Raw genomic sequence first — 14919 nt, forward strand, 5'->3', positions numbered from 1 at the left:
GCACATGAGACAGCGCAGGACTAACCACCACATCGAGTCTCTCCCCACTGTGTAGTCCCAAGAGTTCTCAGAGGACTCTTACACAATGATCTATGGTGACAACTGATAAAATAATTAACTAAGGATCTAAAGCCATTCCTCCACCTGGAGCCTGTCACTGCACACAGTGTATCCTGTCCTGAGACAGGATACTAGGCTAAATGGATCTTTAATCTGATCAGCAATACCATCCCCACATTCAGTATCATTCAGTTTAGAAACAAGTGTTACTAACAAGTGTTACATTGTAGTAACACTGCCTAAGCTGAGAAGGGCAAAACAAAGCAGGTATCAAGGTCTGCAAATCCTTGAGCAGGTCCTCCCTAATGGCTGGCAACCTGACCGAGGGGACTCTGAGCTCAATGGTCCAGAGGCTCTTTCAGAGCATTCCTGTCCTGAGAGACATTCTGGGTAAGAGCTTCCGAGATCCACCCCAGAGTCACGCTGAAAGAACACAGAGGAAAACAGTGAAGGATGGGGGGAAAAGGCTCCACAGAAGAATATCAAAGTCCATGATATACTCTAGCAGGAAGAGATCCTACAAAGGCTAGAAACAAGCTCTGGGAGAAAGACAGAGCTTCTGATATGCCAGAAATCTTAACAACAACACATCTGACAGGCAGGCAGGATCTATAAAGATAGAAAGCATAGATTTTGATGCAAGAACTATTGCAGGATAGAGGATAATAAATCTTAATCTCCATGTTCTGTAGGTACCTAATTTTCCCAAAATTAATGGTGATTCCAGTTCTGTGGCACCCTACAGATCTTCTGATACTATGTTTTAAACGACAATCAACACCAATGATGACAAGATTATAAATCACTTAATTAGCTCAAGTTCTATTACAGTTGGCACGATGCTTTCCTACCATGGATAGTGTGGACAACGTTTGCTGATGCCAGCTTTTGCAAAGACATCTGAAAACGCACAGGCTATATACTTTAACGGTATTATCACTGCCTCCCAAGCCAGATGACAAGTTCTCTTTAACACTGCAGTAAAAGAGATTTAAAACATTTGGTTGGAGGATATGTGAAGGCATCTGTCTACAGATACTTACCCACCTTAGGGGATTTCCTCCAAAAATCATTTCCCCAAGACATTTTGGTTGGCATCCTTAAACCACCACCTGAACTCTCAAACTGGATAGCAAGCTCGAGAAGGATAATTCTTGATCACACTGGTAGATAAGCCTGAAAGAAGATGGATTCACAAGCCTGCATCTGATGCACACTACCCGGAGAGGATGAAAAGAGAAGCTGGCTGGAAGAAACCATAGAAAAGTTCCAAGAATTAGCTATTTTATACAAGTACAGATTAATGACTACAATATCAAGAAAAGAATAAACCTAGGAAAAGAGAAGTTCAGCTCTGCCCCTTGATATGAAACCAAACATTCTGGAAAAGAATTGGAGTGCCAACCCTAACCATTTATTGTACTGCTGGTATGAGGTACAATTGTTCTTTAGGCCAGTGCAGACCAGCCAGGCACTGAGAGCTTAAAAAAAAAAAAAAAAAAAAAAAAAAGCCAACTCTGATCCTGATTGCATTTAAAGAAAAGCTTTAGACAGACAAGCACTTACAAGCTCTTTTCAGAGCTCAGTGTATGCCACATAGGTTGGAAGGAGAAAACTAATCAACACTCAACTTCCAGGAGATGAAATGTGAAATTGTTATTATAAGGGCTGTACACAGGAACAGTAAAGTTGAAAGATTAGCACATTGTCAGAACAGAAAAAGTAATGAAGTGGATCTATCCATTAACTTGTGGGGATTTTCTTTTTTTTTTTAAGAAAAAAAATTCTGACCCTTGTGACTGTGCAAATGAAGAGTACGCAAACCAACACTGCCTTCTTACATCTACAGACAGAGACAACCTACTGCTGCCATAGCTTTTTATAAACAACAACAGCTTGAAGCTGTTACATCTGTGGCTAGTTTCACTTACACTACGCTGAGTTCTGGCAACACTGCACTAACAAAAACAGTTTTTTGTCAGTTGAGTTAGAATTAAAGCTGTTGCTTTCAAATACTGGTGGTGACTTCCTTATCTATTAACTTTAACTAATGTGTTATAGGGCTCAAAGCATTTGCTAAGTTCCAGAGGTTTTGCAGTTGTAACAAAGTGAAAAATTCCTATTCAGAACACTATGGGCAGCAAAAGGAAATGACAAAAACTAATTAATTTCATCTGTAACTTCCTGAAAAGATAAAGTAATATGAAGGAAAAGTGTAACTATTTATCCCAAAGTACTGAATGACAAGCAGAAGATTTTCCAGTAAAGAGGAGCCGTCTCAAAGGAATTTAGATATGGAAAGTGGGAAAGAGGAAGAAAAAAAAAAACAACTTTCCTTGTAGCTGATAGAATGTTCTAGAAGATAAAGAGGAGGGAGTGGGAGAGAAGGAAAAACATCTGTCTTTGGTGAAGGAAGAGATGATATACCAGATTAAGGTACCAAGCCAAAGGCTGGTAAGAGATAAAGCCATGGACTAATGTTGCAGTATAGGACACTGGTAGGACTTTCAACAAGATACTAACAACGGAAAACAAAAATTTCTAATACATCCTCTGTATTCTCTTAAGGGTTTTAAGTCAAATCCTGATATTAAAAAAAAAAAGTGGACACCCATGTACAAGTTTTCCTGTCCTAGTCTTTGCCTGGATTCAATTCAGCTGAGGGGATAAAGACACAGAAGATGATTTACTAACGTAAGATACCGACCATATCACCAAAGCCTTATTTATGCCTTCCTCTGCCCCTCCCCCCCCTTTTTTTTTTTGAAGTATGACATGGTGTTACTCTTCTGCTGGAGTTATATATTGAACAGACACAGCTGCAGTAGTTTGGGCTGGTCTTGCTCTTTTCTTCTAACCTTTTTCCTATTCTCATAGTCTCCCCAAAAACCAGTAGTGAACCTTTGAACTGTAACTTGAAGCAAGAAAGGCAGAATAGGTCTATGCTCTTTACACTTGAACCAAGGCTTTTAATCTTAAAGAGAAATAAAATGGTATCAATTATCATCTTTGCATTAAGTGAAGAATTAGTGACATTCCACTAGAGAAGTAAGATTTACTTTTTAAATAAGCCTTTTGAATTCTTATCCTTACTCGAAGCCTCATTGCTGCACTGATACACACTTCCATTTGTTTTATTTCCCCACGACAATAAATGCAGTGCAAGCACAAATAAACTATGCCTTTATTACTTTATTTTCTGTAACTTATTTTGGGCTACTAGAGTAAAAACACAAAACTGTTAATACACATCAGTACTCTACCATAGCATGCCATGTGCTCTTTGAAATATTTTTTCTGGCCATAGATAAACATTCCTTATACCAACTATACCATGATAAACAGCTTTTCAAATTTCTTCCCGCACACCGACAACAAGGGAAAAGGAGGAACCATAAATGCTTCGTTTAACCCTGCAGTACAGCCAGGTATGAGCCAGTAACAGCTCCAAAGTAACGCTCAGCGAAAATGAAAGCAGTAACATCAAGTCAGCTCTTCTCTAAACCTACCTGTTGATGTCATTGCTGAGGTTTACCCTCGAGTTCTCTGTTTTCGGTCTCAACTCCTATTTGCGCTCAATAGCGGTTTCCAAAATGCAAAATAAGCCCTGCGTGGGTCCCTCCGCTTCCCGAGGGCCCTGCCCGGGGGGGGGGGGCGCCCGGCAGCCGCAGCCAGGCGCCGGCCGTGCCCCCCCGCGGCCGCCCGCTCCCGCCGGGGGGCTGCGCCCGCCCGCCCCGCGCCTCCCCAAGCCCGAGCGCGCCCCGGGCCGCCGAGCCGGGCCGGCAGCAGCGCCACCCAGAGGCGGCGGCACCGTCGTCTCCTGTGCCCTGACGGCCCAGCCACCAACCGCCGCCTCGGCCGCGCGGGGAAGAGCCCGCAGAGCGGCGAGCCGCGCCGCCCCGTCTCGCCCCCTCGGGAAGGACGGCGGCGGACGGCACCGCCGCCCTCTCCTGCACCTACGCCGCCGAAGGGGGGGGGGAGGGGGCCGAAAGGCAAACGGCCGCCCAGCGCCCTCTCCCCCGCCGTCCGGCGACGCGGCGGGAGCTCGCCCACCCGCCATTTCACGGCCGTTGGCGGCCCCGGCCCCCGCCGCCCCTCCCCCCCGCGCCCCGCTCACCTTGGGGAAGGTGCCCTCCCGCCGCGGGCTCTTCGGGTGGTCGAAGTGGCCCCGGTCCAGCATCAGGTAGAGGGAGAAGATCACCACGCAGAAGATCGCGCTGCCGAACACCGTGAACTGCCGGCTCAGCTTCATCTCCGCGGCCGGCCCCGCCGCACGCCTGGCCGCCGCCGCGCACCTCCCGCCTCTGACGGCGCGCACCGCGCTCCTGGGCCCCGCTCGCCGCCCTGCGCTCCGAGGGGAAACTTCTCCTCACGGGCCGGGCGGCGGCAGCCGGCGCCGCCTGGGGTCCTCCGCCGGCGGCCTCCGGCACGGGGCAGCCCCAAGTCCCCTCCGGAGAAGTGCGAGAAGTTGCCCCCCCCGCCTCCCTCCGCGCCGGGGCAGACGGCGCTGGCCGGAGCCCGTCGCCGCCGCCGCGAGAGGCAAGCCGAGAGTTTCCGGGAGCGGATCAGGTTCTGCGGCTGGCTAGCACCGCGCAGGGAAGTGCTAGCAGCAGCAACGTCGCGGGGCCAACCCAGCGCTGCTGCTGCTGCTCCCCTCCTTCCCCTCCTCCTCCTCCTCCTCCTCCGGCCGCCTCGCCAGCCGCTCCGCTCCGCTCCTCCTCGCCGCTGGCAAGCGGCGCCGGAGTCTGGCACCTCCTCCCCCGCCTCCCGCCGCGAGCGCTGCTGCTGCCGCTGCCGGAGCACAGCGGCCCGGCGCCGCGCACCCGCTCAACACGCAGAGCAGCCCCCGCCCGGGCAGCGCCAGCGCCGGCCCCAACCGCCGCCGGGGCGCCGAGCGCTCCGCCCCCCGCGCGCGCCGAGGCGGCTGGGGCGGCGCCGCGGCCGTGACACGCTCCCCGGCACCGCCCCCGCCCCGCCCCGCCGCTCGGCTCGTCCCTTCCCTCGCTCCGCGCTGTGCCCGAGCGGCTGCCCCCAGCGCCCCCGGCCCTTGGCGGCGGGGCGGGGCGGGGCGCGTGCCCAGCGGGCGGCAGCAGCGGCGACTCGGAGGTGCCGTTAACGGTCGCCCGCAACGGTCGCCCGCGCGCTGGAGACCCGCTGAGGCAGGCGGCGTGAGGCAGCCCGCGCTGCGCGGAGCGAAGAGGCTGTAAAGAGAAGTAAGAGGGCTGCCCCGGGCCCCCGCTGCCCTCCGCAGGCCTTGCCCTGACGCTCCTCGCCTGGCGGGGATGGTGGGCAAGGGAGAGGGGAGGCGCCCCAAGGTCTCCTGCGCCACCGGCCCGAGCCCGGGCCCAGCAGGGGGGAGTGGGGCCCAGCGCCGCCGGGTCGGCTGGCCCGCACGCCGGTCTCGCTCTTCGGCGCTGTTCTGTCCCCCTCTAACGATATTGAACGTGCTTGGGGGTCGCCGCGAACCTCCGGTTTGGGTTAGTCTTTTTCACGCCTGAGTAAGCAGTATTCGTAAAAGGCACCTCAAGTATTCGCACCAGGGAGTCGCAGCTGTTGCGGTGAGGCTGGCCAGCGACCCGTCGTTCAGGTCACCCACTCCTCCATTGTAATATTAAGGTCTTAATTTTCACAGACTTCATCTGCTCAGGTTTGACATTTTTCATGCCTGGTGTCGGCTTCTGAATGATATTTTTGGGAAATAGTTAGCATGTATTCGTTGTTACTGAGAACTATGGAAATAGGGAAGGCATAGTCTAGCAATATGTTTATCGTTCTTTTTTTAATAACTTTCACTGGGATCCTCTGGCATCCCAGTGAAGCAGGGATGTGTGTGTTACATTTGCTGCTTTTTTCTCTTGTTCCATGAAAATTCCCCCAGAGGGGTTTAAACTGTAGTACTCAAAAAGATTTGGCTAATGAAGTTCTGTCAAATTTTATAGGAGCCAGGAAGCTTATATCTTTGTTAAGATTTTCCATGTTTGGAGTCTGTTCCAGTATCTCGCACCTACTTGAGGGCTTGATTCATACCTTCTCTTGCCTCTCCTTCCTCCCCTGCCAAAACCTTAAGTGTTTGATTCTGGGATTGCAAAGGCTGTACAGGACTCTTGCAGTTGCTGGATTTAGACGTTATAAGCCACTGTGTTGTGAAATGTTGAGAGCAGAAAAACCGCTTCTCTAGTGCGTTGTGCTCCCCATATTGACTGCCTTTAAGTTCAGGAAGATTGACTTTTCTAATGCAGAAACAGAAGCTGAGGAGAAAAGAAACTGGGCAGTGAGGACAATACAAGGAACAACTTGGGGAAGGACAAAAAGATAAGATGGGGGTTAGCATGGTAACAGAATGGGACTGAAAACCAGGAACAGAGGAAGGAGAGATGAAGTAGATTAGGGGGAGTGAATGACGGTAGATGACAGGTGAGAGAGAGGAAAGAGGCAGAACGATCTCCTACAGAATCTGCAACGAAACACGGGTGCTCTGAAACCCAACATTAGTGTGCTGTTTAGCAATGAGCTGTAAGCACATTGATTTTTACCTTTCCACACTTGTTCTATTCCCCCTCTAGTGGCAGATCCACATAGAAAATAAAAAGCTACTTTTCCCATTTATTATTTTGTTAGTGGCATTTAGATGCTTTAAAATCTAAAAATCCTACTTTGCAGTAATCTGTGTAAGATGTAATTTCTAAATTCCTTTTCCTTAAGAAGGAAATTATATTCAAATCTACAACAAAACAACATTAAGTTTACGAAAATGGCATTAGGATTTACAATGTGGTATTCTTAGGGTTGCCTATGAAGCCTCTTTTCATCTTTTTATGCTTTTGTTTATAGTAAATATTAATTGTATGGTCAATCATATTATTTTTGCTCTTTCTATGTGGAATGTTTGGCTCATTCATTGAACAGGGTAATGTGGTGCCTAGAGGAAAAAAGCAGGGTTGTTAACAAGGCAGCTATCTGTTTCTCTTGTTAAAAAAGTCAGAAACTGCTTGATGAATGAGACAAGAGTTCTGCAGGGAGACAGCAATGGTCAGATGGCTGAGACAACAAATGTTGCCTTAGACAATCAGATTCTGTTCTCATCTCTGTTAAAGGGTTTCTAGCTGATATCAAGTCACACAAACCAAAATATCCACAGAAAGCTGGTAGGGATTCTTTGCTATCTAGGTTCCTGTTCTGAGACATACATAATCTAAACTGCAGAAACATGCAGAACACATTTGCAACTGAGGCCAATGAAAGCAATGACCTTAGACTTTCCTCGCAAGGATTTAGTACAGATAAAATCATTAATGTTTGTAATAAACTAAGATTTCTTAAAACACCATCAAAAGCAAAGGAAATTAATGATCCTATTGTCAGTTCACTGAGTGGATAGTGTATTTCAAGTAATAGGAGAGGTCACAGCTTATGATAAGGGTAAAACTATGTACTGAATAGTAATCGCTTCAATGACTGCAGTCCATTGAGTGCCCTTAAAGAATCAGAGATCATGTGGAAAGTAGTATATGATCTCATTCTTCAGAACTGTCTCCTAATGAATATATTTGTGAGGGGACAACTTAAGGTTTTCTGGGCAACATCTTGACATTTTCTGAGTATTTGTTTTTGCAGCCCTTCCTATTCTTGTGATGTAAGATTTTTGCGAGATTACTCTTAATATTAGATATTGTTAGATGCTATATTTACATTAGATGCACTGTGGTATTCTAATGATTAAGAGCTGATAAATAAGAATATATATCAGTGGAATGAGGGACTCCGGTAATCTGGTCTAATACCAAAATTTTTAGTGTAACGTCAGCATAATCTAGTATCGGTAGTGTCAATGACAAGAACCGCTTTGTTCTTCCACACTGAATGGAAAAACAATATCAGTGTTGTGCAGTATTAAAACCAAAGCAGAGTTCACATTCATCTGGAGATGTAGTGCCAGATCCAAAAAAATTCTCCTCAAGTAGAGTTCAGGTTCCTTTGTTAGATGCTTGAATTATGTTGTATAGGTGACAGGGTGAAATATTTGCTTCAGAAATATAACTTGAAAACCCAGTGCTATTCAAAGATCTGTCCATGACAATCGATAGGAAACATTGGAGACAGTCCTGTGTCTAAAACCCAGCCCTTTCCAGGCTTTAGGTCTATTAATTAGGGACTAGGGATGTGTATTTTCATCTACTCATGCTCTGTTAGTTTGAATCCTCTCTTGAGTATTGATGTTCACAGTTTATTTTTCAAAGAAATAATTAATATTTCCACTTTTGAAGTGTGGATAACAGAAGAAATGGTGGTGCTGACCACTTTTATGACCTAGCCATGTTTACTTATGACTATATATCCATATCTGTGTGTAAATGTATCTAGAAATAAAAATATGTGTATGAATATTTTTTTATATAGTTGTATGTGTGCATAAGCCACATGTATGTCAATGTTATGTACATGTGTATACACATGTATATACCAAAATGTGATATACCAAAACACTTAAGTACTTGTTGAAATACACTCTTTGAACCTTTGTCTTCCATTTGCCATGCCAGTAACCTGTGCAGTAGGCTGCAATTTAAAAAGTGGATATAGCAATGTTTCTAATATCCTCCCCTTTTTTTAAATTAAGTGCATTTTTTAAAATGAACTGCATTTTGTGAGGGATGCAATCTTCTTGGTATATCTTGAGAGCTATGCATGTGTTTTTTCTACCTATTTAGGGTTAGGTAGGAAGCTGGGTCCTGAGGCTGGGACAAACCAAGGAAGTGCAGGACCAGAACTGTGGTCATATAAAGAAGTTTTCATCTTAAATACAGATGTGTCTCAAGCCATAGACAGTTGATGTGTGATTTTTTTTTAGATCTCGGTTTTGGATTTGGGTACCTAAAGTCTATCTAAGCCCTCCTTTAGATGCCAAATTTATTTTCGGGATCTAGCTTCTAATAGCAAACAGAGGAATCTAGCTTTTCAGTAGTTACTTTCTTACTGACCAGGCTGATGGTGTCTAAATTACATTTTTCACTACAGACTATGGAAACTTTATCTCTGGCTATTAAGAAACTGTGCAGTCAAGTAAACTCTGTATCTGAAAGGATCTACCATCCAAACAAGGAAGAAAACAGAACAAATGTTATACAGGTATAACTTTATAACTCTCTGAACTGCATGCTAAGAGTTTATAAAGCTGTAATTATTGTAGATAATAATATTGTAAAAAACTTCTATGGAAATATTTACTGACAAAAGTTTATGTTTTCACACCAAGTTAATGAATATTAAATCGTGAAAGTAACGGACAATATTTCTATTTTAAGATATATATGACCTCTTTTCCTTCAGTTTGCAGAAAGAAAATATTTCATTTGGGGTAATATAAGTGCATCATCATGATATAAAACCATTATCATAGGTTTGGACAATAAGTGATCGATAGTTGCTTATTTGAAAACAGTAACTAGTCTCAGATATTTTGTGGACGTAGGAACATAGGAACACAGGAATTTGTCAGCCTTTACAGTTCATCTTCAAGAAATTAACATGTCTCATCTGATTCTTAAACTAAATGTTTATGCATTAATGTACATCCTTATTAGCAACAGTTGCAAAATAAGAAAAGGAGATAGTCGCTTAAAACCACAGCATACTATGTTTGAAGGATACTTTTATTCCTGAGCATGTTAAGGAGGGCTAGCACATTTTTAAGATTTCTTTTACTGGAAATGTAACTCAGTATTGGTATTATACATTCTCAAACTGTTGTGGGTGCTCAGAAATGTTTATCTTTTCTGAGTCTCCCTTTCACACTAGCTTATCTTTTTATGAGTGTTTTATAAAAACATGAGAAGATGGAAAGAACCTGAAACACGTAATAATCACAGAGAGTACATTCTGATGTATTTAATACACAGGAACAAAGTGCATAAGTGAGAAGAATTCACCTTTGTCATAAGCTGTCTGTAAGATTTGAGACCCTTCTGATACTTCCTTGCTTTTTTTTCCATCAATGTTTAAAATACCTATTCTTATAATGCAGATTTGGTAGAAATGGATGTAGGGAGAAACAGTTCTTAGTCTCATTTTCTTAAGTTTAGCTTTCCTGAACAGACATTCTCTCTTCCCTTCCCCACTCCAGTAAGTTTTCAGCCTCTGAATGAAGTAAATTGCATTTGACAGGATGGAGCCTTAAAAAAACTTAATTTTCCAGACACATAATGGGAAGTGGTGGCTGGGATACAGTAGTTGGCAAAGGTGCGTACGTACTGACTTGTCCAAGAACGTGTATTGCTCAGAACATACAGAGCTTATGCTGTCTTTGCCCAAAAGGAAGGCATGGGGCAAAAGTGGAGGCATGGTGGGAAGGAAAGGTAACTAAAAAAACATGTGCAGAGGAGGAAAGGAAGAAAGTGAACTGGAAATATTGTAGGGAAGAAAAGCAGGAAAAACAGAGAGGACATGGAGGGGGAACAAGATGAGATTATTGTGAAAGGAGGTGTTTAGGATTTAGGACACAAATCCATAGAAAACCATACTCCATTAGTTTTTCATGGAGTAATTAGATTTGGTTAGAATTATTGCAAGCTTCCCTTTTTTAGATGAGCAAACCCTGACGTTCCTGCCTGCCTATTTTATTTTCATTTGATGTTCTCTGAATGTCAGATCAATCTCTTTTATTTAAATCCAAATGAAAAATCAACCAGGAAACAACTTAGCAGTGCCTCATTGCCTACTGTTAGTATCATGTAGAAGTACTTGCCAGTTCTTGCATTTATTGAAAGTGTAAGGCTTCAAACTGCAAAAATCAATCACCTTTCCAAACAGGCAGGTCATTCTTCTCTAAAATATCAGTAATTAGTGAAGCAAAATGAGGCTTTGCTTTCAACTCCATCAAGTTTCTTTGCTTGTTTTTGTTATATAACTTTTGAACACTGCATTTGATCACTTGATTGAATCTAAGACTAGAATCTTACTGATTTTAAGTGCATCATTAGTATATATATTTTAAACTTTGTTGGCTTTAGAATTAGTCTGAATTGGTCTAGCAGAGATATTGAAACGCTGTATACCAGAGGTGAGCGTTAGAGAATTAGCAGTCTCTTGTACTTTCAGCTGAAGCCTAGCAGGAGACATATACATATTCATGTTTCTTTAAATTTTGCAGGTTTTTGTAAGCACAAATGAAAAATATAGAGCAAAGGTAGTAGGTTCAGTTTTGTTTGTCCTTTGAATTTTTGTAATGCAGATTTCTTCTTTTGATTTTTTTTCTTCAAAATCTGTTTGAAGAAACTACATTTCTTTGAATAAAGTTTGTGTAATCTGTTGGCATACACTTGTTAGCAAGTGTGAGGTGAATTGCTGCAGAAATTTAATTTTTGTAAAGTACTTCTATATCTCTGATTGTTTCTCCCCTTATACACTGAACTAGCCCTCAGCTGCTTTTAGAGAGTAGGATTTAAAATAGATGTTTAGAATAGGATTTAAAATAGATGTTTAGAATTTCCATCTTTATTTAGCAATATATTATTTGGAGAGGAAAAAAAATAGTAGGGAACTTAATATCAGAATTTTGAAACTGTATCTAAGGGCAAGGTTAACATAGAGGCTGACAATGAATTACTTCTGTTATCCTGATAGGCTAAATAACTCGATCATTGTATTAGTCTATTATAGATTGCCCTAAACTGCAAAGACATAGAATAAACTTGTGCTAAATGTATATCCGTTAAGATTCTGGACTCTCTTTCAAACTCGCAAAAGACTTTGTTTGTCTGTCTTGACACCTCAAAACAGCCAGGCAGACAATTCTTATAGATGAAATTAGAACTGTATATGATCCTTTTCACCAGGTGTCTTGCTGGCACCTTTTTCTAAGCTTTTTCATGAACCATATGTCTTAACCTGTACAAGGATGTTTGCCATCAGCATTGAATTTATCTTTTACGAGTGGATGGACAGTTTGCCCATTAACTGTAACAAGGCTTTTTCTTATCACAGAGCCTCGAACTGGAAATCTTCCTTAATTCTCAATGGTCTGAGTCAAAACAGCTGGACTCTTGGGGCAGATAGCTTCACAACAAGTGGTAATTTAAAGAGCATGGCATGACAAAAATCAGAAAGTTACAATCAAATATCTGAAAGTAAGCCAGGACAAGCCATATGTCTGTAAGTCTGGCTGAATGTGTGTGAACCCACATTAAAGCATACTCAGGTGTTTACAGAGTAATGGTATGTCATTCTGTAGCAAGGAACACTCAGCATAAAATTTTAAATGACAAATTATTTGTTGCTGGACAAGCTGGTTCATTAATGATGGATCTAATTGTTATACAATATACAAAGTTATTTTTACAAAGTGAAAGAATGTCTTCCTTCTTTGCTAGAGTCTACTGGATAGGTATTTTTTATTTATGTACTGAGTCATGTGTTTAATTATATAGATAGTCTCTAGAAAATATAGTAATAGAATAAAATATAAGAAAGAATGAAAAATGTCTGCTATACATATATTTTATTCTCAGAATAAAAGCTGATTCTTTCAGTGTTCACAGAGCAAACATGGAGGACAAAGGAGAGAAAAGTCTTTGTTGTAAGCAAGGCAGCAATTGCTTTAAGAACTGAGCATAGACTGAGCTGAGGAAAGAATGTCTAAACTTCATAGAACAAAACTTTCGGGGAGCTTTTCTGGTGACATTCAGGTCTCAGGAAAAAATAATGATCAGAGCGAGAGTTACATCTCCAAAATAGAAACAATCAGTCACCTACACCTCTAAATGCGGGTAATAAGTATCATCTCTAGAAAGTACAACAGAAAGGCAATATTTAATGAAAGATAAAGACTATATTATTAACTTTTGATTATATGTTGGAATAGCAGAAAAAACACCAATATAAACCATTAATTTCTATTGTATTGAAGAAGGGAGAATTCCCAGAATTACCTCCTACTGGGAAACAGTTCTGGGAATTGCAAATCTTTAAGTGCAAGCATAGTTAAAGGGAATAAAGCAACAGCTAATAGGTGGAGATAATATTCTGTATCAGCAACATCAAAGTAAAGAACAATGTCTCAGGTACGTTATAAGAAATCACATAGAAATATCAGTTTGGATTTTCAATTAACTAATATTTCATGAGTATTACAAAGCAAATAGTTACAAAAATGTTTATCAGAGCAGCAAATGTACTTGTTAAAAATGACAGTTACAAGTGTGAAATTAGTACTGTCTACTTCAGTAAGTGTGTAAGTCTAACAGACATTAAGTGTGGTAAACCAGGCTTAGCGTATGTTTGTCCATGAAATACTAACAATATAATCTTGACCATCTGACTTAGCCCCTAGAGTAAAAAAATGGGTCAAATATCAGTCATCTGTATTCATGTAAAAGTTGAATATACTGGAGATATGTATCAGTACTATATAATGATCCTCAGGAGCTTGACTCCATTACAGCATTGTGGAGTATGCTTTTTAGGTGCTTCTTGAATGTTTGCGTGGAGCATAATAAGCTCTAATGCATGTTTTGAATCCACAAGGTTCAAAAACGTGTTACAAAAGAGAAGTTGAACGTATCTAGAACTCCCTCTCACATTATGCAGTAATAGGCTCAGTAGCCAGGGTGGGCCAGAAGTACATTTGGGCCTGAATATTTTGCTATGCTTTGGAGCAATGCCTTGGTGCATGTATATGTGAGTATATAAGAATGTGTGATTTCTTCACCCATCTTGGTAGAAAATAACTGTTCATTTCTACAGGAGGTCTAGGTCTTTATTTGAAGAAAGAGATGTAACTGTAACTTTAAATGCAAACATCCCTAAGAATATTTCAGATGTTTTTAATGTCTGGTATCCAAACTAATTAAATCACTGCATATATCTACAAATTTACTTTTCTTGGAATAATGTTGACAATATGGAACAAAATTTGCATGTTTTATGTCTATTGTTGCTTACTGCCTATTGAAAACAAAGCTTCAAACTGTAGGAGTATAGTATGGAATACTTTCAGATGATATTCTTGTTCTTATTTTTTCCTTTGATCTCTTTTCAGTTCACTTGAAATGTACATTGTGAAAAGAATATTGCAAATCAACTTCACTTTGTGAGAAATACCTTTTTCTCTTGGCTATTGCTTTGGACTCTAAACAGTCTATAGACAAGAAGGTTGTGAAAAATTGTCGTTAATGTTTTAGGCTCTGTACAAAACGAACAAAATTTGTATAGGCAGGCTTGCCCTAAAAAGTCCATACAATTGTAAAAGGAGAAGACAAACAAAAATTGACAAAAGCTAACAAATGTCTCAGAAGTACAGATTTCACTGGTTACATTTCTTCAAACCAAACTAATCTTTTTTGCCTTCCAAAATCTGCCAAAAACACCTGCAATAGCTACCTTTTATCCTGCCCATCTCACAAACATACTAAAGATTGATTCTAAATGAACAAACTAAACAGAATATTAGACTAACCAGGAGCATGGAAAGCATGTCCCCACCTGTCCCCATACTTCCTATAGAAGGGGAGCGCTTTCTGCAGTCACTGGCAACTGCTCTAGGCTGTTTGGTGTTGAAGGAGGCAGTGGCAGCTGTAATGCTTCTTAACTGGCTGAAATTTCAGCATAAACTTTTGTTGTATATGTGTGTGTGTATGTGTGCAGCCTAATGCAGTGGACACTTAGAACATAAGGTACAAAACAGTACAGGTTGTTAAAATAATACTAACAAGATGATATAATATTAAGTTGTTATATGTCGGAAAACGGAAAAAATAGACATTTCCCCGTAAAGGGTCTTACAGCTTCCTCCCACTGGCCCCTTTTTGTGTTTTGCTTGAGTTGCCACATCTCCCTGTCAACAGGGGACTGCTAAAGGCTACTGAG

General features: G+C 42.0%; 2 protein-coding genes across 12 annotated transcripts in view; one reads left to right on the forward strand and one right to left on the reverse strand.

Annotated features, from left to right (window-relative positions):
• The window catches only part of LOC138064096 (alpha-mannosidase 2-like), a 126219-nt gene extending 121247 nt beyond the window's left edge, over positions 1-4972 (reverse strand). The window contains exon 1 of one of the 2 annotated variants that reach the window (XM_068925059.1): positions 4178-4972. In XM_068925059.1, the coding sequence (XP_068781160.1) occupies positions 4178-4312 (135 nt within the window). In that variant the 5' untranslated portion in view covers positions 4313-4972. Of the gene's footprint in view, positions 1-3569; positions 3705-4177 lie in introns of those variants that run through there. The other variant, XM_068925060.1, reaches the window with a different exon arrangement.
• A 101-nt stretch (positions 4973-5073) lies between these two features.
• LOC138060823 (E3 ubiquitin-protein ligase Praja-2-like) overlaps positions 5074-14919 on the forward strand; it is a 157068-nt gene continuing 147222 nt past the window's right edge. For 7 of the 10 annotated variants that reach the window (XR_011137305.1, XR_011137306.1, XR_011137307.1 and 4 more), the window contains exons 1-2: positions 5074-5273; positions 9076-9186. Coding sequence is in view for 3 of the 10 variants with exons in the window: in XM_068924902.1 (XP_068781003.1) it covers positions 9079-9186 (108 nt within the window). In the remaining 7 variants the exon portion in view is untranslated. The remainder of the gene's footprint in view (positions 5274-9075; positions 9187-14919) is intronic. The other 3 variants (XM_068924908.1, XM_068924904.1, XM_068924909.1) reach the window with 3 other exon arrangements.

Source organism: Struthio camelus, chromosome W, assembly GCF_040807025.1.
Source record: "Struthio camelus isolate bStrCam1 chromosome W, bStrCam1.hap1, whole genome shotgun sequence".
NCBI lineage: Eukaryota > Metazoa > Chordata > Aves > Struthioniformes > Struthionidae > Struthio > Struthio camelus.